Source organism: Ctenopharyngodon idella, chromosome 7 (genome assembly GCF_019924925.1).
Source record: "Ctenopharyngodon idella isolate HZGC_01 chromosome 7, HZGC01, whole genome shotgun sequence".
Taxonomy (NCBI): domain Eukaryota; kingdom Metazoa; phylum Chordata; class Actinopteri; order Cypriniformes; family Xenocyprididae; genus Ctenopharyngodon; species Ctenopharyngodon idella.
Window position 1 is genome coordinate 12,828,282 of NC_067226.1, and position 27,961 is coordinate 12,856,242.

The window sequence follows — 27,961 nt, forward strand, 5'->3', positions numbered from 1 at the left end:
CTCTACACTGGAGAAAAACTTTTGCACATGTTTACGTCAAATTTCTTGAGAGAAGTAGTGAAGAGTGGGGTAAGATGAGCCACTCCCTGTATCTCGGCAACTCTACACTTTTATTGTCATGTGACCATATATTTTGTAACCACCCATCACTTCTGCCAGACTGAAAAGAAGCACATGGGATGAATGGAAGGTACCCATTTTACTTTAAAAACTGTTTTGGGCTTGTCAAAGTAAAATTTTAGCATAACATGTAATGGCTGTTACATCAAAGCAAATTTATTTATTTATGAAATTTATACATTTATTTACGATGCATATTGGTGATTTAGCAACATATAAAAACCATGCAAATCTTTAAGCTAAATATTAGCCTGAATTGGTAAGCTAGCTATTTATTTTTTTCCAAAATGGCAGCTATGGGGCAAAGTGAGCCAGCATTTTAACTTACCCCACCATAAGCCACTGAAGTTAAATCTCAAGTATAAACTGGTATAATTTCAATGAAATATTATACAAATGGTTGAATGTACCTTTTTTGTTGTTGTTTTTGTTTGAGTTTATTTGATGGGAACAGTGTACAAGTACACCAAATCCTTCTCTGATACGAACTAGAAGACTCTCAATCATATCTTTCCACCTGTAGTCCCTAACAGCCAAACATGGTCGACAGTGGAGAAAAATTTAGTTTTTATTTAATTTTACTCAACAAATTCTCTGTTTAGTCTGTTTTTGGGAAGGTTACAACTTTGATGTTCAACATATTGTTTCAGAAATGCAAAAAAAAAAAGAAATATCAACTTCATTTGGTTTGTTTTATGTTGTTTAAGTTAGCTTTAAGATAAGAAATATGATTATTTGTAAAAGAAAATTTGATTATTAAATTAACTTTTAAAAGAGGTAAATTATGTTTACAATTTCACATAGGTTTGATTCAGATTCAGATAGATGGTCAGTTTACACCCAGATGGTGCAACTTACCCACTGACTCGGATCAACTTACTCCTAACCTGGGGTAAATTGAGCCACAGGAACACTCGAAGCTCAACAGCTGCTGGCTGGATTGAGCAGCCAGCGAAGCGTCAGTAAGCATCGGGATCATGCCTATCTGACTGTTTTAATTACGAAAAAATTCTCTAAAACACAAATAATGTAAAAGAACATAATCATATCAACAGATGCACAATAATAAATTCATGTAATTCGCCAAAGCCAGAGAGGCAGGAAAAACAAACCCAAAATCTGCCAAAAATTAATATTTGCTGAAACTCGCCAAGGTGGACATGTGACCTGCCAGAATCAGACTGCCAGCTGCCACCAGCCACTGACAGGTCACATGACTTGTCAGTGGCAGCTCCTGCCAGCCAGCTGAAGATTGAACACCTACTGTGGGATCGTTTGCCAAATTGCCAAAAAATGATCCTAGACCAGCAGTTATTGCAACTATTCATTCTAAAAGCAATCAGAAGCAGCATCGGGCAGTGGTTTGACTGGGACAATTCCACAATGCTAGTGTCAGGTTCGCCTATGATTTATCTTAGTTTATTTTTCTTATTCTGTTAATTGTAATCAGTAGCTCAAGCATCAAGTGCTGAGCCTGAGATCCCATAGATTTTCATAGGCCTTTTTATTAGGGGTTCAAGCGCATAGCACTGAAACCCTTTTGTAATTGTTAAAACTTCCAAAGATCAGCATTCTCCCCAAAAAGCGATCAGGCCAAACCGTAATAGAGACTCGAAACTTTGAGGGATGGTAGTACCCACCCCATCTACATGGCTCAATGACTCATAATGCCTAAACTCTTAGTCACAGGCTCATGTGTCTTGTATCTTTGGAATTTTCAGGTATTTTTGGATTTTTAGAAAAAAAAAAAACTTTTGCTAGGTTTTTTTGCTCAACCTCGATAACTGTTAAAAAGCTTTAAAACATACATTTCCTTAGTAAATTGCCTGTTTTGGCTGTAAATGGTCTTTGGTCTGTAATGGTCCACTCATTTTAAAATGTCTGGCCTAGCCACTGTCGCACTATACAGCCCTGGTTTTAGTGTACGCTCACACTGTACCAGCCACAATAAAATCCGGCTTGCGTGTCCAAATGCATTAATACTTTGTCACCTGGTAGTGGTGAAATGAAAAAATGTAAGGTCTGTCAGTAACATGACATTTACACACATTACACATATGGCATTTACACACAGACAGGGGCTCCTAATATACTGTTAATTCTTTCTGAGGTAACTGTATTTTAGATACAGTATGTAGACAGTGCAACTGATGAAATACTATTTTAACCCAGTGGTCAGGCGTTTTCATTGTAAAGATGGTGTGAGGAATGAGGGACGTTCACTTTAATCAGCCTGATGCAGGTTTTGGGGGTTGTTTTAGTTACTATAGCAACAGTCTGTCTAATGGATACTGATAAAACACCACCTACGGTTTTATTACTTGGATTTATTTAAACTAGCAATAAACCGTTATCTACGCATAAACAAACTTTAACTTCACGCGAGGCGACAAAACCATAATCAATCATGGAACATTACTATATGACACTGTATGCAGCTGCGTATTAGATGGGAGCGTTGTAGTTGTATCGCGTCGCGCAGTGTGTGCAGTGTTGACAGGGCACTGAAGGTCACTTCCTGATTTACTGAGAGTCGGTACTATGTCCTAACACTTTCAAAACGCTCTGCCTCTCTTTAAATGACGTTTCGTGTGCCTGAAACGCGACTTTACCACTACAGGTGGAAATAGCAAGTTTTCTTACTTTATTTTAGGCAGACCAGCACCTCATTCAGTCGTAGGACAGGTGAATTTATCGATTCGTATGCTTTCCTGGCACGTTTATATTGGCGAGGATGTTTTAAAATGGCGGTGGCAGCGTCACAACAGGTAAGATACTTTTCATTCGCTTTTATCGCGCTGTTAGCGTTAACTTGCTTGCGCGCAGAAGTTTGAATATATTTTGAGCTCTTTGCAGTCAGTCACTTGACGTACCTAATGTAAAAATAGAACGTCTCCTGAACCGAGGAAGTGTTAAGTGCACCAGCAATGAGAAAAGTTGTGGGATTTGAGTTAAGTTTAGAGCTTAGATGCTAAATTAAATGTAAAAGTGTTCGTAAAAGCGGGCCGTGTGATGTTATAATCGTAATAATAATAGTATTTAATGTATTGTTTCTTGGAGGGTCTGGACTCTGTAGTGAAGGTAAGGTGATGGACGCACACACATCCTTCCACCTGCAGCAGGAACATGGCAGAAGCAGAGCACACGTCCAATGAAAGCAACACAAACTGTCAGAACAACGATGGTGAGTTGATTGTATGTTGATTTAGGGTCTTGGATGTCAAAATGTAGCAGAATTAGTATTATTACACTTATGTTGTGCATCACTGGTTCTTGAGACACAAGACAAAACAGGCAACAAAACTGGAGAAAAAAAAAAGTTTAAGTATATCAGAATTATTTTTGATGTTCAGATGTGTATTCAACTGTTTGAGAATAATCAGATATAAAGCATCAAAAAATGTTTTGTCAAATTAATAAATGTAGCATGCACTTCAATGAATGAATGAAATGAGACTACAAGATAGTTTCAAATTGATTTTCAAAGCCATCTATTGAAATGTAACCAGACAAATAGAAAACTTTGTAATATTTACAAATATTGCATATCAGCGATTACAAATGTATTAAATGCAGTGACTATTTTGTATTTCTGCTGTTCTGCTTGCATTTACATTTAGTCATTTAGCAGACGCTTTTCTCCAAAGCGACTTCCAAATGAGAATAGTAGAAGCAATCAAATCAACATGAGTACAACAGTATGTAAGTGCTTTCCACTTCCAGCAGCTTTGGTTCCAGAAGTGTTTTTCCCCATAGGGACTTTCAAAAAAGTCTTAGTTTGAGTCATGAACCACAACAACCAGCTAGCAGGACACTAGTTTTTTCATTGTTCTAGAAATGTTTTAGCCTGATGTTAACTTTTGTAAGCATGTAATCTGTCATGCAATTGCAATTCCTTAAAAAGGAAGTTTGTTTTTGGTGCTTTTGAGAAATTTAAAGGATGCTGATTGCCTTATGAAGGATTGCATCAGAGAGCAACTGTCTCAAAGTACTTTGCAAGCATTAACAGCTAACGGCACACAAACATGACATTCGGTATGTACCTCGGTATTGAAGTTACGGTTCGGTACAGCAGGGGGGAGAAATCTAAACATAAAATTGCTTCTTTTTTTCTTCATTTTTTATTAAACAGTGGTTTATTTAACAAATTGTATCTCTTTCTTTAAATAAATTCAATTATAATTAACATTTTCGTAAGGATAAAAAGGTCTATCTATATATATGCTATATATATATAGCTATATACAGGGAGCCCTTTCTCGCACATTACTATAACATTAAAGGTTACAATTAACAACAGAGGCCAAACTATTAAATTCAGTTGCTATTTATTTTTAGATAATAATCAACACTCAAATAAAACATAAAAACATGTAAACTGCACATAAGGCAGGTTTTGCATTAACTTCTAAATCTAATTATAAAATTATTTTCAATTGTTTTTCTACTCCAATTCATTTTTGAAATATAATCATTTACACAGTTACTGTCATAACATGTTTTCATGACAAATTTACTTAAACATATTAAGCAATTAAGACATTACTAACAAAGTGAAAGTAATGAATATATTAGCTAATATAGTGCATATACTTAGTGAAATGCTCCCCTCTTGAGTTCATTTCTCTAGTGAACTAACATGCTGGGACAGCAAATGACTTGCCTGAGGTAAATGTAATGCTACATGAGATATTATTCCCAAGCTGTTTTATTATGTCTTTCCATGGTTGAAATACTGGTTGAGAGATTATACGCAGATATAGATCATCTATTCTTCTTCTGTGCTTTTTCCTGTTGTGGCGGTTAGCAAACAGCCTTGCATTACCGCGCGCACCCCCTTCTGGACTGGCTGTATTTGTCGTCTACCTGCAACCAAACTATGATATCTGTACCGTACGTTTTGGGATGAATACATGTACTGTTACACCCCTATTAACAGCACTTGAGCTACTTCATTGCTCTATGAGCTGTAGCACTGTATGATTTTAGTTGAAAGAGCTAATTATTCACTTGTAAAAATGTAATTAAAATCAGTTAGCTATTTCTCTGTGACTGCAGGAACAGAGAAACCTTAACTCAAAGACCAAAAATAATTCTTTAAATTTGAGAAATGCTGTGGGCTGGGTCACTTTTGAAATGTTGAAAGCGTTGTTATTGTTTAAGGCGTGTATTGTTGGGCAGTTAAACTATTATTGTCCTGTCAAATGCAGCAGTTACTTTCAGTTCAACTGAAGATTTCACAGCTTTGTTAAGGCATGTTCTGTCCACAATAGAGAATTGGCTTTTAGGTTATATGCACTTGTACATGTGACACATACTGAACCATATTCAATTAGGGAAGAAGAACCAGTAGAGCTTGTATTATTCGTTGCCTCTCCCATTGTATATTTTGCATCCTTGTTAGGCACAATTTAAACATTTTGTTTGTCATTCTGAGCTGATATTGCTCTATTTTCCACTTTTTTTATGTGCTACTGTGCTGTCCTCAGGCCCTCCGCTCTCCAATCATTCATCTTCTATCCTCATTAAATCAAAGAGCTATTTTGGTCCAATTTTGATGGAAGATATTGTCTGGTAGATTATCAAGGACGTTTAAGGACAGCTGTCTTGTAGTTTGAGTGTTGATATGATGTTACCTCCGGTCTTTGGGTCACATTTTTAGTTAGTTTTCTTGTTGCTTTCTCTACTTCTGGACAGTTTTCATGTCACTCTATTATAAGCTGGTCAATGGTGTGTTGTAACTAAAGAAAGATAAAGGTTGCTGTTGTTTTACTCAAGGAAGACTCAGAAAAGTGTTTACCCAGCCACGCACATTCAGTCTTATCACTCTTCAGGGTGTGTTTACCTGGAACATTGACATGTGGGGAATATAGTGAGGGCTGAGAGCACAGACCTGACACCCAATGTTAAATCTACAGTACAAAAGTACGTAAAAATAGGGTCCAATGTACTGTGGTAATATGAAGGAATTTTCCAGATTGATTGTTTTACCTGTATTTTGAATTATGCATTGCATTACTTTGTGTTTCAGGGTTGAAGGAAATGTCTGTAAAATTTCCTGGCTGAAAATTACCAGTACTTTTTCTGTTTTTCTATGGATTTTTTTCCTTGTGAGTTTGATGATGGATTATTTCTGTCCATTTGACCCTGAAATATATGATGACAGCTAAAGTCAAAAGTAGAGATGGTATTTATTGCAAAAACTGTCTCTCTAACCCTAACCCTATGCATAAAATGCTTTTTATAAAAATTATCCTGATCAAGACAAAGGAGTCAGCCATTTTCTTCATCATTGTCATGTCCACCACAGAATGCTATCAAACACTATACTGAATATAATTGGACATGGTGGAAATGACTGTTGGTTCAGAAAAAATGTCAGTTTGTTTTCTAAAAGGGAAGAAACTCCCATATGACTTACAGCTATTAGATTTTTTACTTGTAAGGACTAATCAACATTTGTAATTTGCCTTTCTAGATTCCCAAGTCTCATCAATCAGCAAGTCTTCACAGTGTTTGCAGAGTGTTTCCAAGCCTCTCACCCAAAACCATGTCAACCATTTTATGCCCTCAGACTCTCAGCCCCCACATGGCTCCCTCAGCTGCAAATTATTTACTCCATTTAACGGCGCATGTGATGAGGATCGCAGTAGCCTGGCCTCTCAGGACTCTGGTATCCCCACCCTTGAGATCAACCCACCTGAGCACATTCATGCTCGAGTCACCACTGCTGAGCTGGTGGTTCCACCTCCACATGATGATAATCCAGCAACACTAAACTTGGATATTTCAGATAGCTCCTTACTCAAGTCTTCCACCTTCCCCCGTTGTGATTTTGATTTGGTACGTCTCTACGGTGCAAGTGGGCTTTCCAGTGCGGCAGGCAAGGGTACATTGAACCGCAGTGATGATATTTCAGTGTGCAGTGTGTCCAGTTTAAGTACTGAGTTTTCTGCCACATTGTCAGTCAGTAATGAGGACTTCCTAGACTTCATGGTTACATCCGAGTCCAGCGCCGTTGTTACATTTGAGAATGATGATGTCTTGCACCGTTCTGACAATTCACTCTCACCCCCTACTGACCTACACGGCAAGCTAAGCAGCCCACAACGGCAACCATTGGGGGTCTCTACACCTCATGAGGCTAGGACCAAAAGACTGGGACCACTCGCCAACTTCTTCCACAGGTATTTTAGCATTTGCATTTGTAATGTTGTTAAACTCAGACCAAGAAATCACTGCCTGCTTTGTTCAGTAGTATCGTGATATGCTTGTGTTTGTGGAAGTTTATCAGAATTTTGCCTTTTAAAATAATGTTGCATTAATATTATTCAACAAGCTTCAAGCTTTTTTCTAATTTATAGTTTTTGATTTCATATTGTTTTTCCATGTGTGCATCTTTCTTGGGTACTTTTGGATATTTTTGAAGATCTTACAATACTCTTGGCAATCAATAAGATTTTTCGATATAGTTTATCTGTATGTAAATATATCCGTACACCACAGGACTGCTTAAACACGACAGAGAAGCACAGAAACATGGATGAAAGAGAAGAAAGAGCGGGACGTGTTTGGTCTTAAAGTGACAGCAGCCTCATATAGGCCTGTCATTAATGTTAATTAAACAATAAAAAATATTTCACTGCTCTTGATCTTTCATAGCTTTATTAAGAATCTGTGTAATTCACATAGTGCTGTTCACACTATGCAGTTTATGTTGTCTTAGAAGGGAGGCCCACTATCTTTGACTTTAAAAACCTTTGATCTTAACTCTTTTTGTCACGGGCTAGCATTCTAAAAGTAGTAGTTTTTTTTTTTGTTTTTTTGTTTTGCTTGCTGCATTTGCTGCAAGTGGTGTTTCCTTAAGACTGGAATACACACAAATTTTCAAATCTGAACAGATTTTAAAACTAGGCGTCATTCACTTGCTGACTTTGTAAATGGTTATAGAGAGAAAACTGGGCATCATACACTAAAGTTGTTCCAAATACAACAAACTTGTGCAGAAGCATGTGCCTTATTGCACAAAAACAAAACAAAAAATCTGGTTTAAAATATGTTTGAAACATGTTTGATATCCTCTGACTGGATGGAATCATACAGTAGTCTGAAGTTAAACTATGTATGTCCATCATACAGCGCACGGTTTTCTATGAAATCTGGCAACGCAAATCTACAGACCGGCTCTGACTTTCAGCAACTAGAGTCGACTCATTCAGACTAATTGAGGCAAAAGTCCTGTAGTGTATTCTAGCTTTTAGTGGAACTGCAACAAAAACACTTTCTCAGTGTACTTATGTGTACATGCCAAGTTCTTGTTTCATCAGTAGTATTTTATCTAAACTTTCCTTTCTATTTGAACTTCCGAATATAGAGTATGCTGGTGCTTCTCATCATCACCAGTGATTTGATTTTTTTTTTTTTTTTTTTTTTTTTTTGAAATCTCTTGCTGCCTCAACCCAGTGGTTGTTTATCTATAGCTGCTTTTCCACCGTCAGGCCGAACAGTTCTTAGAATAGCAAGGAACGGTTCCAGTTGTGTTTCCACTTGAGCCTGGTTCGGCACGGTACGATTACAAACCATTCTCAGCCGGGAATTTTTGGCACGGGTGTCTAACCGTGCTGAATCGTGCTGGTAGAATGTGTGTAGTGACGTCGCCACTCAGGATTGGTCACTTGTCTATTGCCTGGCCACCAGTTTCTCTGTAGCTGGCTAAGTGCTCTATTTTAGTGACATAAACACAAATTAATAATAAAATTAAAAGAAATATCTGATCATCCTCCATAATTCGGTCATTATTTACATCTCATATCGTCAGTAAACCATTGCGTTACCAAGACAATGACTGATGCTCTTGTATTACATTCCAAAGAGTGGCTGTTATCAGCCCCACAGTGGAAAATGAAACTGTAACCGTACAAGCTGGCCCGGATCGGCACAGAATGGAACTGTTGCAATGAGAACCGTTCGGCCCTACGGTGGAAAAGTGGCTTATGATATCCTGGCCCCACCATATTCCATATCACCATCATCCATTATATCACTCAGTTTCAGTGCTGCTGAAAAGCTCATGTATTTGTATTGCAATCAATCACAGACCAAAAGTGTTGAGAAGTCACTGAATAGTATGGAGTAAAGGGCTCTCAAAATCTTAAGTGGCTTAGGTTTTTCATACTTAATAAAGCTTGATCACTAACTGGACCTCAGCTTGCTCTCTAAGATCAAAAACTGTCCTCTATGTCCCCATAACAAGACTCTGCACTGTGGGCGATAGCTCTCATCTTGTGGCCCATGTCTCAGAATTACCTGCCCTTTCATCACTGTGATGTGCACCATCTTGAAGCTCTCAAGAGAGATCTTAAAACAGCTCAAATATTTTTCCTTCTGCCTCACTCTCCACTATAGTGCAGTGTTCTTTTAAATTTCTCCCTCTGTTCTGAGTATTCAACAAAAAGTGCTATAATAATAAATAAGTCTTGTTTTGTGGAGTTCATATCGCTTAAAATAGAGCACAGACATAAAATGGAGAAGTGAAATTTGGGGCAGTTGTGGCCTAATGGTTAGAGAGTCGCAGCAAAAATGGCTGCTCACTGCTCCAGCTGTGTGTTCACGGTGTGTGGGTGTGTGTGTGTGTTCAATACTCACTGCTCTGTGTGTGAACTTGGATGGGTGAAATGCAGAGACAAATTACAAGTATGGGACACCATACTTGGCTACACGTCACGTCACTTTCAGTCACTTCACTTTAATTTTTAGTAGAACTAGCACTCTGACTCAGTTCTGTTATTTCATTTCTGTATTTGTAAGGAGTCTTTTTGCTAGGAGGATGAAGGACACAGGTGCACTGGAAGGACAGCGAGAGCCTGGGTGGAAGCTGTTTGGTATAGTTCCACATAAAGAACTTTCAACCAAAGACTCCAGGAAAATACAAAAGGTACGTTACACACCTGCACACTACATTGCTACTGTTACAGTATGAGATTCCTTTACAAAGTCTCATGTCACACACTGTACACCCTGAATAGAAATCTGTGCTATCTTGCAGTGCATCCATCTTTAAATTCTCTGATTTGGTCTATAATCAGTGCCAGACCTAAAAAAAAAAAAAAAAGAGACAAAAATGCAGTGTACCGCTTTTTAAGTGGTTTTGTATGTAGTAAGATTGAGCTGTAATTATAAAAAAAAAAAAAAAAAAATCTGAATTCAGTGCTGACTTCAACTCTATTTGTAAAAAGTACCCTACATTGAGCATGGCTTTTGAATAAATGTTAGTATCTCTTAGTGTTAAGTAAGTCATATGAGGTGCTGCTTTAAATCGAAAGGCTGGAATACACAACACAATTTTTTTGCATTTGCGATTTGCGGTCTCGAGAAGTCAACATTTAGATGCTGAAATTCAGATCCAATCTGCAGATATTTTAGCTTCAGACTATGATTGCATCCAATCGGAGGACATCAGACTTGTTTCACATTTATTTTGAGTCCATTTTAGAACACATTTTTTTCATTTGTCAAACTTATCCTGGCATCATTGATGTTAAGCTGATGTTAAAAATGTTCAGGGTAACATTTTTGTCCCATGGCTGCTGCAAATATAAAATTAGATATTAACCAAGAAATAGCACATATAAGTACTAAAATATTAATAGGCATCCCATAAAGCAATTATTAACTGTCAAGCTATGCTTTAGAATATGTGAAGTTGCCACTTTACCCAGGAAAATATTAGAATTTTTAATTGAGGATTTCTGTTTTTAATGTATGAAAGGAAAGTATTTAACAATTTCTTGATAAATTCTTTACAATAGCTTACAATAATTTAACAATTAGATCATATAGTGCTACAAATACAATGTTTAAGTTAAATCAAAGGGAGGTTTCTAAATTTTTTATTTATGCACATTTATGAACTATGTGAAATCATGTCAAGAAGTAGTGTTCATACTTTGTCATTTCTCAGTGTTAATTATTGTTCATGTTTAAACAGACTTGCAAAATTAATGAAACTGATTTCCCAAATGCTTCCCCATAGGTTTGGGGTGGGACCAGCTGTAGTCCTGCCCCAAACCAACACCATTGGTTGAGCTGTTTTAGGGATATCAATATGTGAATTGTTACCTTAAAGTCACCATAAAAATTCACTCTCCATCAAAATTGACCGTTCTTAGTTTTTAATGGAATATTTAATATATTTATTATTTTATTATAAATTATTAGTTCACTTTTCTTACTAATGTGGCATTGTAGTCTTTACTCAAAAACTTTACCTTCTTCTCACCCTCACAGCAAATTTAAAATCCTTAAAAATCATGTTTAAGGATTTTTTTTTATATTAGTTTTTTTTTATTTTTTTTTTTTTTTTTTTAGATTTTTCTTTTTTTAATCATTACAGATGAATCAATCAAATGGCTTTATATTGCAGTCTTGTTATGACATTGTTGTGAATAGGGCTTTGTTTCCTATGTACAGCGAGACAACAGGCCTGCAGTGTGCTTTAGGTAATTTGAACCCCCTGATTCAGCCTCCCTGTGTCCATCTAGATTTCACCCACCTCCAACTCCTGCCTTTATCTCTCTTTTTTGTTCTCTGCAGTTGTAATGGAAGATTGAGGTATTGGGTGACCGGTTTAGAGTTGCTGTTTTATTTAGGCTTTGTAGCAGTGGCTTGTAGGAAGTGATGAGTTAAAATGAACTTAATATTATGTTCTTCTGTCCTGCATCAGTGCTTTTGACTTTAAACATTGCAGTATTCTACCTACTGCAATTGCTTGTTTCAGTTGTAAAGTCTTAATGGACTAAACATTTGTGGGATTGTCTGACAGTGTGTTTAGAATGTTTTTCTTAATATTTTATTTTAATCAGTGGAAGCTCATGAGAACCAATGACACAAAGGCCACGTAAAACAGATTATTCATCATCTTTGTACATGACTCAGGCATGCACAGCGGAACACAGAGCGCACTGATCGCATGAAACTGCAGTGCAGAGAGCCTTGTGCTCCTAATAGCTGGAATCAATTAATATGGCTGTCTGTAAATCATGGATCCTCTCTCAGCACTGTGATGATGACGAGTAACACACACACATATGGACACAGCAGGAGCAAGGGACAAGATCGGATCCTCTGCATCCCTCTGATGTAGGACCTCCCAGTTTGGTGCATGTTTGTTAGGACGGAGTTATAGAGAGAAAGAGGGCAAGGAAAAACAGTGTCAAGTAACTTAGCAGGAGTGAGACAGCAATAACAGCAGAGGAGCAGGAGCACAGTAGTATCATGCTACTGTTACTCAGGGTGTGTCCCATATTCCTTGCGGTCTTCCTCTGCTGCTGTGCCTTGCCTCTCTGTCTACAAGGCACTTAAGCTTATAGTTGTGAAAAAACAGCAATGGTAGAGTGTGGTGTCTGAAACGCTGGATTCTGAATGTCTCAACAGCACTGCAGCGTTCATGGTGAGTTCATGTCTTATTCTTTTTTTTTTTTTCTTTTCCCCTCATTGTTTTCTGTCAGATAAATAAGAAAAGGTGAGGTGATCGAGAAGAAAGAGGAAAAACAAGAATTTGTGGGGAGGAAATGACGTGAAGCGAGAGGGATTCTGTCATAGCAGGTGTACCTGGTGTTCATGTGTGAGCACATTTGTGTTGAAATTATATATTTTTTTAATAGATTTTTTTTTTTTTTTAGGTGGCTGTCCCACATTTACTTTTAAAACTAATTAAGAGTTCCTCGTCTAATCTTATTTAACGTAATTTTCTTATACGTATTTGTCTCATAGTTGGAATATAGGTCATTTTGTCTAGTTTTATCTTTGAGAGAGTGCAGTGTGGGGGCAAATTAAATATTTATATTCACTCAGTTCATTGTGCAATAGTGTGTGCTTTCTGACTGCATAAATACAACAAAACATTCATATTATAATCTTGCTTGAATATACAGATCAGACTGATTATAGACCAAATCAGAGAATTTAAAGATGGATGCAGTGCAAGAAAGCACAGATTTCTATTCAGGGTGTACAGTGTGTGACATGAGACTTTGTAAAGGAATCTCATACTGTAACAGTAGGAAGTTGTTCTGATTTTATTTGGGCCCATCGTGACATATCGAGTCCATTACTATTCTCAGTTCTCAGTTCCTGCTGGTTTGAGAACTTCTGCTTCCATTTGTGCAGGTTGTGAAGAATGTATTGTGTGGCAAACATTCTAACATGTTTAAGCATGAGTTCCATCAAGTTGTGAAGCCTAAAGCCTTGAAATGTATTATTTAATTATAATTTTATGACAATTAAGCCTTATTACCATAATTCAAAAACACTCAATACCCCAATGTAATATATATATATATATATAATATATATATATATTTGTATATTTGTGTATATATAATTATATTATTTAATAATATCTTAATTGTAACATGTTATTTATCATGGTAGTATTTGTTGTATTGCTTTTCTTTATGCAAATTTCAATCAAATATAAAAAAAGTTAAATTAATCAGTTACATTAAGCAGACTGAGACTTTTTATTGAGAATAATGAGAATCTAGAATTACAACTCAATAATCCAGTAATGACAATTTGGTGGAAATGTGCATTAATGACATAGAAATAATGTCATTGCAAAATAATAACATTGCAAAAAAAAAAAAAAATGCAAGAGACCTCAAAATAGCCTTGATTGACATGCATTGTCAAAATATAATTACTGGGTTGAAAAGTGACCCAGAATTTTTTTGTGTGATTCATCCAACTGGCCTTTACCAATTTTGAGGAATACCATTCAAGAATTTGTGTGTTGCTATTCTTTTGACTAATTGCTGGTGAATGCCAGATGTACAGTATCTCAGAGAAGCGAGTACACCCAGTGGCGTAACTTTGTTTTAAAAAGTGGGTGGGACAGGAATGTGTGTGCCGGGGGGGAGGGTGGTGTATTGTAATTGTATCATTACAATAATAAATGCACAAAATTCGACATAGACCTCATGTTTAATATGATAGTTTCGTCCTTACATCTACTATAATACGATATTTTGTTAGTCTCGAAAGTATTTACATTAGCCAATAAATCCGCAATTAGTATTGAATTGTCCTGATGGGCGAGGGGTAAAATTTATGTTTCATCGTGCCAGAGGTTCTGGGTTCTAATCCGCCCTCATGTTATTTATTTTATTTTTTTCTCATTAAAACTAAAGATGTTCATCAGTGATTGTATATCAAGAGCAGGGACACGTTTATGTGCATTTTGTTTTGTGATTTCACCGGAACGAATAGAATCTACGGCCGATAGATTGAAGCGCTCGTCCGTGTGAACACTGTGCACTGTGCACGAGCGCAAAGAGAACACTGTTGCACCACTGATAACAGCGGCAACGAGCACTCAACATGATTTCAAAAATAACACATCCCAGTGTCAGATCGCCTATTATTTAACACAGCGAACAAATTGCTAATCAACTGGAGATGTTTCTTTTGTATTAGTATACATCCGTGCCGCGAGATGTTTCAAAAAGTGGTGGGGACATGTCCCACCCGCAAATTACGCCTATGAGTACACCCCTCACGTTTTTGTAAATATTTTATTATATCTTTTAATGTGACAACACTGAAGAAATGACACTTTGCTACAATGTAAAGTAGTGAGTGTACAGCTTGTATAACAGTGTAAATTTGCTGTCCCTTTTTCACCTAGGGATGTACTTACTTTTGTGGCCAGCGGTTTAGACATTAATGGCTGTGTGTTGAGTTATTTTGAGGGGACAGCAAATTTACACTGTTATACATGCTGTACACTTATTACTTTACATTGTAGCAAAGTGTCATTTCTTAAGTGTTGTCACATGAAAAGATATAATAAAATATTTACAAAAATGTGAGGGGTGTACTCTCACTTCTGTGAGATACTGTGTATACATATGTACAGTATGGGTTTTTGCTGCTGACTGAAATGTGTTAACAAAAATGTTTTAAATAATTTTAAAACTTTTTACAGGAATATGAAAGAAGGAGTGAACACACAAGCAATTCCACATCTCCCAAGAAGAATGTAAGAAAGAGCCTGGACTTCGAGCCACTTTCAACCACAGCTCTTATACTGGAGAACCGTCCAGCGTGAGTGTTTTTGTGTGTGCATTTGTCTCTGTAAATGTGTTATATTTATCTCCTCCTATCCTCAAACTTCTCATTCCTGTATTATGGGTAAAAGAAAAAAAATTGTGGTACCATAGCACTCTCCTAAAACAAAAACAGGAAAAAACCTCTATCTTGCATGCAACGTTATACCATTCACAGACAGGAGCACAGCAAATGTTGCATACTAGTATGTATTAAAGCATAGGGATAATTAAGATCAATAAATGAGTTATAGATGTAAAGTTTTACAGAATGTGTTCTCTCACAGGCAGTAATGTAAATGTGTATTGACAGTTATTTTGTACCTATTGTTTAGGAATCTTCCTGCAAAGCCTGAGGAAGAAGCCCAGAAACACAGACAAGAATATGAGGAGATGGTGGCTCAGGCCAAAAAGAGAGGTGACTTACTTTTCATGCATTTGTTTGTTGTTGTATATGGGAGCGCAGTTAATATGCGTGCAACAACACATCTGGAAGTAAAAATAAGCTTTGACGAGTGTATAGGAATAATATAAAAAATACCGTTTCATGGCCAATAAGAAATATGTCCAGTAAATATTCTCAGTTCATCATTGGCAGATGTTGCAAATAATTGGATCCTATTTGAACTTGACGGTTTGTTTGTTGATGTGTTTAGTTTTGTGTGCTTTAGAGGGCGCTGTTGTTTAGATTAAATCTAATCCTTTTGACATAGATTTCCATTTCACTGCCATTCTCTCTCTCTTTCACACTGTGTGTGTTTCTGTGCAGAGCTGAAAGAGGCCCAGAAACGGAAAAAACAGCTAGAGGACAGGTGTAAACTAGAGGAAAGCATCGGCAATGCTGCTCTCATCTGGACTCAGGAGATATTACCCAACTGGCAAAGCATGTGAGTCAGCACACAAAAATCATTGACACAGTATATAGCCACACAAACAAATGTCACTTCTTGATATTCCATATACTTTACAGTCAATAGATAAGAGTAGCCAAAAAAACTTCTACAAATAGTAATATTTGGCAAGAGATGTATTGACCAATGTAAGATTAGTGAGAGACATGGACTAGAAGTTGCATGTGTTCTGATATTTTGAGCCTAGGTGCTCATGCAAGCTATGCAAGTTTGAATTTGGCTTGCAACATTTTCAGCTCCTGTTCTTATTCTTATTAAATCCTATCATCTCTCTTCTGTCCCTATAAATAAAACATAAAAAACGGCTAAAAGTCCAAAAATGAAATAATGTAAGAATTAAAAATGTGCTCAGAGAAACACAGTCACAATATATACACACAAATATCTGAACAGAAATAACTTGATTCACTCTGTCTTTCTCTTCGCCATTTCAGGTGTTCATCTAAGCGGGTGAGAGATTTATGGTGGCAGGGTCTGCCACCCAGTGTGAGGGGCAAAGTCTGGAGTCTAGCGATAGGAAATGACCTGAACATCACAGATGGTATGAATGTGTGTTTTGTATGCTTTATCACACAAACCTCATCCGTACGCGTATAAGCATATACAGGAAAAGACTATAAATACAATATTTGGACAATGTTTATTTTTAAATCCAAATTCATGAATGAAAAAGAATGCTAAATATAAGTGTTTTTTTTTTATTATTTGTATTTTGTGGGGTAATTACAATGCTCAGCGTAAATGAGTACACCCCCTTTGAAAAGTAACATTTTAAACAATATCTCAATGAACACAAAAACAATTTCCAAAATGTTGACAAGACTAAGTTTTATATAACATCTGTTTAACTTATAACATGAAAGTAAGGTTAATAATATAACTTAGAGAACAAAATTTTCAGTTTTACTCAAATTAGGGTGATGCAAAAACGAGTACACCCCACTGAAAGTCTCTGGAGCAAAGCTAAATTTTAGACTACAGATGTCTAATTTAACAAGAATTCAACCACAGGTGAATCTAATTATTCATTACACTTTGACTATAAAAGGGTGTTAAAACTTCTTCCCTTTTCATGCTGTCAGCAATGGCACCACATGGAAGAGAAATGTCACAAGACCTGAGAAAGAAAATCATTTCTTTACACCAGAAAGATGAAGGCTACAAGAAGATCAGCAAAGCTTTATTTATCAGTCAGAATACTGTAGCAAAAGTGGTACAAAAATTTTAAAAAGATGGAACTGCAACCATCTCACAGACGTTCAGGTCGTCCACAGAAGTTAACAGGAGCGTCTTCTGATGAGAAGGGTTGAAGAAAATTAGCATGCAAGTTCACTGCAGTTATCTAAAGAAGTAGAAAGCCAAACTGGGGTGACTATTTTCCGTGACACAATATGGTACACTGCAGAGGAATGACATGCATGGGTGCCGTCCACGAAAGAAGCCTCTCCTAAAGCCCAGGCACAAAAAAGCCAGCCTAGAGTTTGCCAGGGCCCATGCTGAGAAAGATGAAGACTACTGGGACTCTATACTCTGGAGTGATGAGACCAAGATAAATGTTTTTGGAACTGATGGCTTCAAAACTGTATGGCATCGCAAAGGTAAGGAATACAAAGAAAAATGCATGATGCCTACAGTGAAACATGGTGGTGGCAGTGTCTTTATGTGGGGCTGCATGAGTGCTGCTGGTGTCGGGGAGCTTCATTTCATTGATGGCATCATGAATTCACAGATGTACTGCTCTATACCGAAAGAGAAGATGCTAACATCACTCCGTGCCCTTGGTCGTCGTGCACTTTTCCAACATGACAATGATCCTAAACACACATCTAAGGCCACTGTGGGATTTCTGAAGAAGAACAGGGTGAAAGTGATTCAGTGGCTCATGATCTGAACCCAATCAAACACCTATGGGGAATTCTGAAGAGACAAGTTGAGCATCACTCTCCATCCAGCATCCAGTCTCTAAAAGAGGTCATTCTTGAAGAATGGGAAAAGATAGATGTTGCAAAATGTCACCAACTTGTTCATTTCATGCCTAGTAGACTTGGTGCTGTCACTAAAAATCATGGAGGCCATACAAAGTACTAGATGTAGTAGTTTTTGTTGTGGGGTGTACTAATTTTTGCATCACCCTAATTTGAGTAAAACTGAAAAATGTGTAATCTAAGTTATATTATTAACCTTACTTTCATGTTATAAGTTAAACAGATGTTATATTAAACTTAATTTTTGAGATATTGTTTAAAATGTTACTTTTCAAAGGGGGTGTACTCGTTTACGCTGAGCACTGTATATAAATTGCTCTGTATTAGGGCTGCACGATATATTGAAATTATTGAAATATCGCAAATGTATGTATCACAATATGCATATCGCAATTGCTTATGATAACTGAATAATTTTAATAGTTCAAAAGATTATGAAAAGTCTACATTTTAGGTTGATGCAGACAGCAGAGAATAGACTGGACACATGACTGTTACATACGTGTGACATGCTTAATGTTATTAGGCACAGTAAGCGAAGTACTCACACGCACAGGAAGCCACCTCTCGGACTGTGCGTGATCCTGAATTCACTTTTCTTCCGGAGCTTATATGGCCAAATACACACAAAATTATGTCAAAATGGCCGTCTTGGTGAGTATTCATGTAAACACAGTCAGTTATGTCTTAAGTGAAGTAAACAGTTGAGAAAAAAAGCACGCTTGTAACAATATATTGGATCCGTGCAGCTTTTAAAGTGACAGAAGCCTAATAAACCTGCTTCCTATCTGTATGCTTAATGGTAATCAAACAACAAAAGACAAAGAGAAAATCACTCTCTCATTTAAGAACGTTCAAGTTTACAGCAACAATGGAGCCGCGAACTTCACATAATTTTGAAAATCCAGTGTTTCGTTGATCCTGGTAAGCGCTCATTGTCGCAGTTGTAAACATGACAGCGTTCTTCTTCTATGAGGGGGTTTGGCGTCACGGCATTTGTTTCCAGGCATTTTTTTTTTTTTTTTAAACGCAACACACACATCTTTTGGACATCCTGGTGAATTCAAAAAACCAGATGACGACTTCGAAACTCCTGAAGTGTTTCCAGATAAGTGTGCCTTATGCATCAGACTTTCAGCCAACGGTCCGTGGGTGTGATGTCAGAGGCTGAGACTAGTTGTTAAATAACCTAATATAGGCCTACCTGAAAACCTAAACCCCCCTGGTTTACACTGACGTTAAAATGACACTTATTTTATGTAGTGCTACAGTAAAACACTGCTGTTCACTTTCAGAAGTTGTAAAGATACTTGCTTCTCACAAAAAGAATGTGGAAAATGCATGTTGGTTATATCCTTTTTTTTTTTTTTCTTTTTTTTTTTTTTATATAATTCTAAATATTTTATACACTTAAAGTATTATTGTATCGCATATCGAATATCGCATTCTTTAAAGAGTTATTGCATATCACATTTTTCTTCAGTATCATGCAGCCCTACTTTGTATTGTTGTTTTGTTTTCTTCATGGTATTTCACAAGCAGTGTCCTGTGGTTTCATTTTAAACTTTTCTCCAACTTTACAAGTGCCCAGTAAACAAAAACCCATTGCATGCATAATTTATACCATAAATTGGCAAAACAATTTATTTGAATGCTGCATTGACGTCATATGGTAATCAAATGCTTTTGTGGGCGTTCACTGTGAGAACTCTACACTGAAATTTGTGTTGTGGTTTTAATGTTTTTTTCAACATTCATCTGTTGTAATCATGAGTGTAGAAATAAAGAAACTTTAGGTGCAAGAATGTTGAATAGAAAACTATTCTTGATGAGACAGACAGGTTTACAAGCTGGGTAATTATATTATGAGAACTTAGTTTTACATTATTGTTTATACATTCCCTGTATTTAAAGATTATGCACTTATTTTTTTTTAATATTTAGTCAATAAACACTCAAACACAAATCAGAAACACTCTTCAAGCCTTTTAGATTTCTAAGAGCAAATTTCATTCACAAAAAGTTACACGTAATAACCTTACTGTATCACTAGGGGGTCTAATTACAAAGCAAATAATGATTTCATATTTACATTAACATTTAAATAACACATTATTTTTTTCTGTATGTGTTTTAAATAGAGCTGTACAACATCTGTTTGGCTAGAGCCAAGGAGAAGTGGAATGCTTTTGTAGCCCCAACGGCTGCTGCAGAAACAGAGAGTGAAGGTGATTGTTATGCATTTTTCTTTTTCAGTTTTCCATTATTTTAGCTTTGTTTCTCTCCTCACACTTTTTGCCAGAATTGCTTCTTTAATCTCATATAAAGCATTCTTTATTATTGGCAACACTTTAGGGTAACACTTGACTTTAGTATGGGAACAATTTTCACTTTTAACTAGTTGCTTATTAGCTTGCATATTGGCTGTTTATTAGTACTTATAAAGCACATATTAATGCCTTATTCTGCGTGACCATATTCTACATCCCTTAATCCTGCCCAATACCTGAACTTAAATGCTACAGCATCTACCTTACTATTAATAAGCAGTAAATTAGGAATTTGAGGCAAACGTCATAGTTAACAGTGAATATGTGTTGCCCATACTAAAGTGTTACCTTATTATCCTCTTTTATGTTATTTTCTCCATTATGTTTCTTTATTTCTCCTCCTTTATCACAGTCTCTCCTTTCTGTTAAACTTCTTTGCTTTCATGTCCTTTTGTAACTAATAATTGCTTAATTTTCAGATACAGGCTTGTCTAATGCTGATCGAGAGGCCAGTCTAGAACTGATCAAGTTAGATATTTCCAGAACCTTTCCCAGTCTCTGTATATTCCAACAGGTAGGGTGCATTGCTGTTTTTGGTGTTTTATATCACCTGCTGACAAATGTGTTATCATTGTTTTTTTATTTATTTATTTATTACGTTTCCTTTCAGGGAGGCCCATACCATGATGTATTGCACAGCATTCTGGGAGCTTACACTTGCTATCGTCCCGATGTGGGATATGTAAGTACCCCGTCTTGTTTACTCAAGCGATGTCTATTTTTTAAAAATGTTCTCTGCACCACTACACTGTTAACCCATGTTAACCTCAGTTAGCTTGAGTATTGACTCATATGAAGAGATGTTTACTGAGTAAAACAGGAACTGACATAGATGTGTTGTACAGCTGGTTTGCTGGGGTATGATGAGAAGTAATGTTCCAGCATTTACGCACATTATATGCAGAGCCCTAACCTTATTCTGCTGCACATTTGAGAACACCACAGCAATGTGTGCTGCACAACCCTCTTACATCCTGCTCACAGACCACAATATCACCAAAGAGCCCTTGCACTAACAGCTCCACATAGACACTGGCTATGAAGGTCATATTGTAAGGAGAAGTTCAAAAATTACCAGATAAATTAAGAACAGCTTTACTGTTGTTCTATCACACTCCCAAAAACACCTCCACTGTTATGATGCAACAATTTAAATAATATTTCTAATATAATTTAGCTGCCTAGTTTATTAAATTTGCTTTAAAAATCTTTTGAGGAAAAAAAAACTTAGTTTGAATATAGAAAGGTGGCACTGATCTGACAAAGCGTGTTGTTTTAGGGTTAAGAGTAGATGAATTTTGAGTTGATAAACATCGCTTGTTTATCATAACCTTTCAGCAAGCTACAACAATCCAATCAACTCCTAATGGACAAAAGAGACAAAGTCTCAACCTAAATTTGTTTTTCTTGTTTGAGAAGCCACTTGGATATACGTCACAATAGCGAAGAAAAGACTATTCCATTTCATGTCGACTTTAAAGATAAATCCTCAAACATGTCTCTGTTATGTGTTTGTCTTATTTCCTCCTCCTGTTTTCTTGTGTAGGTGCAGGGAATGTCCTTTATAGCAGCAGTGTTGATCCTCAACATGGACACTGTTGATGCCTTCATTGCATTTGCCAATTTGTTGAACAAGCCTTGTCAAATGGCTTTCTACAGAGTAGACCACAGCCTTGTGAGTTTTGTGAAAAGTCTTGAAGTCTTTTAAGTTGTGCAATTAGTAAGATCATAATTAGACAAGACTCTTCACATGCTCCTGTTTTTTTTTCTTCACTAGATGTTGACATACTTTGGAGCATTTGAAGTGTTCTTTGAAGAGAATCTACCAAAGCTTTTTGCACATTTCAAAAATAACAACCTGTCCTCTGATATTTATTTAATTGACTGGTGAGTTGCTTTCTTGATAAGTTCAGTTCATAAACGTACCCCTAAGTCTTGAGAAGTATAGATTTATTTATCAGAGGTTTTTGTCTGTGTAGGATCTTCGCCTTGTACAGTAAATCGCTCCCACTGGACATTGCGTGTCGTGTGTGGGACGTGTTTTGTCGTGATGGTGAGGAATTTCTCTTCCGCACTGCACTGGGTATCCTGCGTCTTTACGAGGACATCCTCACACACATGGACTTCATCCACATCGCTCAGTTCCTGACACGCCTGCCGGACTACATCTCTGCTGAGGAGATCTTCTCCAGCATAACCAACATCAACATGAACAGCAAGAACAAGAAATGGCCACAAGTGCGCATCTTTTTCTAAACAGTCACACATAAACACATCAAATGCATTGAAATGAATAGGTATACCATTTAAGACCAGGATTGAAAACCACTTGGCTAGAACATATACCTCTGGTCTCACAGACAAGGCTTAAGCATAGTCCCAGACTAAAATGCGTGTTTGAGCTGTCTTTACTGAAAGTAACTTGCACTGATGTGTCAAATGTTAGTACCATTGTTTTGTCTCAAGATGCACACCAGTAATGTTTTTTTTCCTAAGGCAGGTTTAAAAAAAGCTACTTAAATGTCCTAATTGAACTAAGGCCTAATCCTGACTTCTAGGCCCTGTCTGTGAAACCAGGCCAAACTGTGGAAAAATGAAAGGGTCTGAATACTTTCTGAAGTATATTTTTGTTTTCATCTTATGGGACTTTACTAGTCTTTTTTTTTTCCTCCTCTTTTGTACCTCTAGGTTCTTCAGGCTTTGCAGAAAGGACAAGACCGGGGCAGTCCACTACTGAAACGCTAAGGATGCATTCTCGTGTCTTCTCTTCCACCTTACAGAGACTAAGAGAGAAACTCATGTTGACTGTGCATGGGTACTCCTTCATACCTCTGGTACCTCATCAGAGATTATCAGCTCAAGTGGCCACTGTATGTGTCCTCTTCCATACAAACTGATGCATGGGAATACAAACTGAGCTCACAGGCCTGGAACGGAGGCAACACGTCACATGAATGTACACTCCATCAATTAGGTGTGGCAATGTGAGTTTGTGAAGCTCTAAACTATTTCATGTCTGTCCACTATTTTCACCTTCACTTTATCTCTTTGGCTTTATCCTTTTGTCTCCCTCACCTTAAACATGGCATTTTCGTTTAAGCGAAATAAAGTAATATATATATTTTGCTGTGGTTTCTGAGATTTTTATTTGTTTGCTCAAGTTGTTTTTAATATGTTTGGAAGTATATTGGCTTCAAATGTCCTTCAAAATCTTGGAATCTCAAAGGGAATTTTATGTTTTTAAAAAACTGAAAGTGTGCAAATCCTGAGGATATTTTGTTTGCTACAATGCAATGTCATTGAATTCCACCACTGTTTGTAATACTTTTTGCACACTTTTTAATCTAAGTTTCTTATCAAGAACTGTTATTTATTCTACCTCTTAATCCTTGTGTCTGCATTCTGTTTTTCTGTCTGCTGTCACAGATGTCTTTATTCAGAGATTTGAGTGGACACTGAAAGATTTTGGTGTATTTGTAGTACTTTTACTGGATTCTTTCTCCCTTTTCTTGCTTTTTTTTTCTTTTTATTGAAAATCTTCTGAAAACCAAACATGCTGGAATACTAGCGTTTCTGAAGTTCGGCTTCAGTTCATGCCTACACAACAGGATTTTAGTATAATGAATGTGGCTTTAACATTGTGGTGCAAGTTGGATCTCATAGTGGTTTAAGTGTTAAGAAGAGAGTAGATGAAAGATTACGTTCGACTACCTGTTCAGAGATGATGGTGGTTTTGTGTCGCACAGCTCATCTTAACATTTTTGTTTGACATATTGTCTTTGTTAATAACAAAGAAACTGCTGTAAATTATTAATGCTGAGATTAAAATCAGGCACAACTTATTATACAAAATGTAAGAATTTGATTTTTAACAAATGCCATGTTATAGTACTTCATAGCCTTTGCTTGTTTCATGTAAATAACATGCACCAAAGCGGCCTAATTTATAGGACCACAGTGTAACAGCAATAACATTTTTCACTTTTTTTTTTTTAAGTTTGTCATTTTGGAGAATATTTTTCACTGAGAATTTTATGGAGAAATTTTTGGCACTAAAACGTTAAACATCCAGATGCTTATTTATTATATTGATTAGAATTTTTTTTTTTTAATTTCATATCATTAAAAATCGTGTGCATGTGTTTACATATGTGCACATAACAATATGTAAAAAGCTATGAAGGCACTGTAAAGAATATTGGACGGCACGTGTTATCTTGCACACTCTGTAGTAAGTTTATGTTTAGGTATTATCAAGATAATGTGGTGAGATTTTGCTGCTTTTTGATGACTGTGATCGAAGGAAAACCTCCCACCTTTTTTGTGGTTTAAACCACACTTCTGCAATAAGCTGCTTTGCACTTTCTTTTTTTTTCTTTTTCATAGATTTTCATAATCGTCTTTACTGTGCTCTCTGCTGATTCATGTTTTGTTTCTTGTTCATTACCATATACGAAACCCAGGAATTCATTCTGTGTTAATGTTGGCTGTTTGCATTATCATCCATCTGATTATTCATTGCCCTCAATTTAAAATAGAATTTATGTATAACAATTTAAAAAAAAAAAAACTATTTAAAACAACTTGTATATCTGGGGTCAAGCACCAGAAATTGATGGCTTTATGTTAGTGGCTTTCCATTGTTTTTGTCTCAAGTCCAAAACTTTGAAGTAACTTATGAAAATATACACATAACTCAAAAAAGAATTCAAAAGACTTCATGTGTATCCGGTTGTGCATTCAGCTCCTTATGACTTCATGTACAATAAAAAAAAAAGTCATTACATCCTTTATTGATTGTACAGAGCTGACTTGTGTGTATAAACAACTTCATGTTATGTTGTGAGTACTTGCGTGTGCACATCATCATAAGCGATTCATGTTGTTCAGAAGAGCATAGAGCATCCAGGAAGACGGGAAATGTTAATAATGAAGTGCAATAATGTATTGTGCATTGTATTTGTTATGCTAGTGTTTTGTTTGTGTGGGAATTGACCGAATCGGGTGATTCGGTCAATATGACCGAACCTAAGATGAAGGCAGTAGGGTGTTCAGTGTATCTGTGCCTATGTATGAATAACTGTCCAGTCAAAACTATTTAATGTTAGCTTTTTTATTCTTACATATCAGCACTGTATGAGCGTTCAAATGCAGACTGTGTGCATGCAACCCCACACTTGAAGCTTTCAGAAGTTATTTGAGCATGCATTTATGCAGCTCACACAACACGCTTTGACCATGTCCTTGTTCTTATGTTTGTCCTTTTGTCATATAATGCTGCCTTTGTTTTTGTTGTGTCGATATAGAAATAAATAAACTTGCATATATTCATGGTCCATTGTCTCATCACCTCATTAATGTTCACATTGAGACAAAGATTAAGATGGTGAGTTGCAGTTTTGCTACATGAAATAACCGCATAACTGTTTCCTGTAAGACTTATGAGCGTACTTTTGTTCAGTTATGATTCGCAGTGGAACTTTTTCTCACCTATAACCTGCCCCCTTACCAAAACCACACTCGCCCCCTCCCCTTCTACCTTTAAAGTCCACGGTAAAGTTTATAGGGCATTATCCTGTTGTTATCAGTATTATCTTGAAGCAAAATCTGCAGCCATGCGTCAATATTGTCTTTGTCTTTTTATTGGACTTTTGGCCGTTGCATTCCTCCAGTCTGGTGTACTGGCCAACAGTAAGTCAAACTAAACCTTCATTATTTATTTGTTAATTGGTATGAATTAATTTATATCAACAAACATTTATTTATCAATGATGTGATATAATGTTTACACCGTTTATCTGTTAATTTTTAAATGTTAAATGTTACAATGTTTTATGATAAATCGATTCATTTTTATAAAAAAAATGACATTTTTCAGATGCCAATTCGCCAGACGAATGCTGTTTTAAGTATTATGCGAGGAAAAATCCCCATCGCTAAAATTACTTCCTACATGGAAACAAGAATGGATTGCGCTAAGGCTGGAATCATGTGAGTTTTGCCATTGCCAGTTTTAATTTCCATTCTTATTTCTGTAAATAGAATGATTGATTGTATTAAACTTCTAAAATGTGTAATTTGTCATCATAAAGATTTCAGAATGGTAATTCATTATATTGTGTATGTTTGTAAGATTTCTGTGTTGAGTAACTGATCTTTTCCTTCTAACAGTCTTGTCACACAGAAGAGTCTTCGTATCTGTGTGAACCCTGAGCTGAGCTGGGTGAAGAGTGCCATTAAAATGATCGATGATCGTGATTTTTAGTGATGCAGTTGTGGCGATGATCTGCATACTCAAAGGAGTGATTTAACTTGTTTCCTAACTGAAGAATTAGCTCAGTAACCTTCCTCCTATGATCTGTCAGTTTTTTTTTTTTTTTTCATCATTATCATGTGAGGCATCATGACAAGTAACTGAATGATGTTTTCTGTTTGAGTTAAGCATTTCTTTAACATTTGTCTTTTAAATATAAAAATGTTCTATCTTTCTACTGTAATGTTACTTTTACTGGAAAGCAATACATGTAAAAAGACAACATGATTTATGATTGTTTCAATTTTTAACATGTAGGCTGAAGAAAGAAATTTGCTTTGACAATAGTTGTCTTATATGATGCTCTTAATTCTAATAAAATATAACAGAAGACAAAACCCCTTAAGATGAATCTCCTTGTAAAATTCCCCAGCATAGCAGAGCTTAATCAAAACAAGAAAAGAAGTCAAAGCCAGTGTTGGAAAAAAAGTCAATAAAAGCAATAAAATGGTGACACAGAACCCAAAAACAAACAAACAAAATATATGAATAAATAAACTTCAGGTTCTGTTAAGGCAACTCTTTACAGCATTTATATTTACTGTATATTTAGTAATGAATGAAAAAAACGTTCTTGGTGTCATTTATTGTTAGGTGTATTAATGCATGTATTCATGTTATCAGTTTAAGTGTCAGTAATTATTGACCTCTTCTCTGTGTTCATTAAAAAAACCAAATGAATTTTACTGTTTTGCACTCAAGTACAATTAATTCAACAAGATCATTTAAAGTAGAGAGGACAGTAGGCACCATACATTACAGACAGCAGAGACAATAAGTGTAGTGTGACTAAAGCATATAAAAATACTGCAGTTTAGATGAACAATGGGGAAAAGCTTTGGGCTGGAGTTCCAGTGTTTAGGATTGCAAAATGAATGTATTGTTGCCACCTGAAGTCTTTCAGTCAAAAAACCTAATTAAACAGCCATTCTAAGCCAGCTTGGTCTAAACTGTTAATACTAGTAAGAGGTGTAAGTTAAAGACAGAACTAAATATCTGAATACAATCATTAGCATGACGCAGATGCAAGGGACACGATGTAAAGAGTTAGTAGACTTTAAATTGCTCCCTATTTGAAGTTACTGTGACATCAGCATTGAATATTTTTCACATAAAGTAATAATAAATTATACTAAAGGCAAGATCGTTCAAAATAATAATTATAATAATAATGATATTGATATTCATGCTACTA

General features: G+C 36.2%; 1 protein-coding gene across 3 annotated transcripts; it reads left to right on the plus strand.

Annotated features, from left to right (window-relative positions):
- Positions 1–2,424: 2,424 nt before the first annotated feature.
- On the plus strand, positions 2,425–27,452 carry tbc1d14 (TBC1 domain family, member 14). 3 transcript variants are annotated; one of them, XM_051898376.1, is made up of 17 exons: positions 2,425–2,888; positions 3,181–3,304; positions 6,599–7,307; positions 9,928–10,054; positions 15,107–15,225; positions 15,563–15,645; positions 15,997–16,114; positions 16,573–16,679; positions 20,265–20,351; positions 20,873–20,967; positions 21,064–21,135; positions 22,000–22,128; positions 22,231–22,340; positions 22,433–22,691; positions 23,142–26,144; positions 26,332–26,444; positions 26,625–27,452. In XM_051898376.1, exons 2-15 carry the CDS (start codon positions 3,247–3,249, stop codon positions 23,196–23,198), a joined length of 2,130 nt encoding a protein of 709 aa, XP_051754336.1. In that variant the 5' UTR covers positions 2,425–2,888; positions 3,181–3,246; the 3' UTR covers positions 23,199–26,144; positions 26,332–26,444; positions 26,625–27,452. The 3 variants fall into 3 exon arrangements, with proteins under 3 accessions (XP_051754336.1, XP_051754337.1, XP_051754338.1); XM_051898377.1 differs by having other exon boundaries at positions 2,459–2,888; positions 9,943–10,054; XM_051898378.1 differs by lacking the exons at positions 2,425–2,888; positions 3,181–3,304; positions 6,599–7,307; positions 9,928–10,054 and adding an exon at positions 12,188–12,568.
- The last annotated feature ends 509 nt before the right edge of the window (positions 27,453–27,961 follow it).

Excerpts from the sequence above, each read along its gene's own strand:
- tbc1d14 (XM_051898376.1), top strand. The coding sequence starts at position 3,247 with ATGGCAGAAGCAGAGCACACGTCCAATGAAAGCAACACAAACTGTCAG. Across the intron at positions 10,055-15,106 it reads ACTCCAGGAAAATACAAAAG|GAATATGAAAGAAGGAGTGA; the intron begins GTACGTTACACA and ends AACTTTTTACAG. Across the intron at positions 16,115-16,572 it reads TTACCCAACTGGCAAAGCAT|GTGTTCATCTAAGCGGGTGA; the intron begins GTGAGTCAGCAC and ends TCGCCATTTCAG.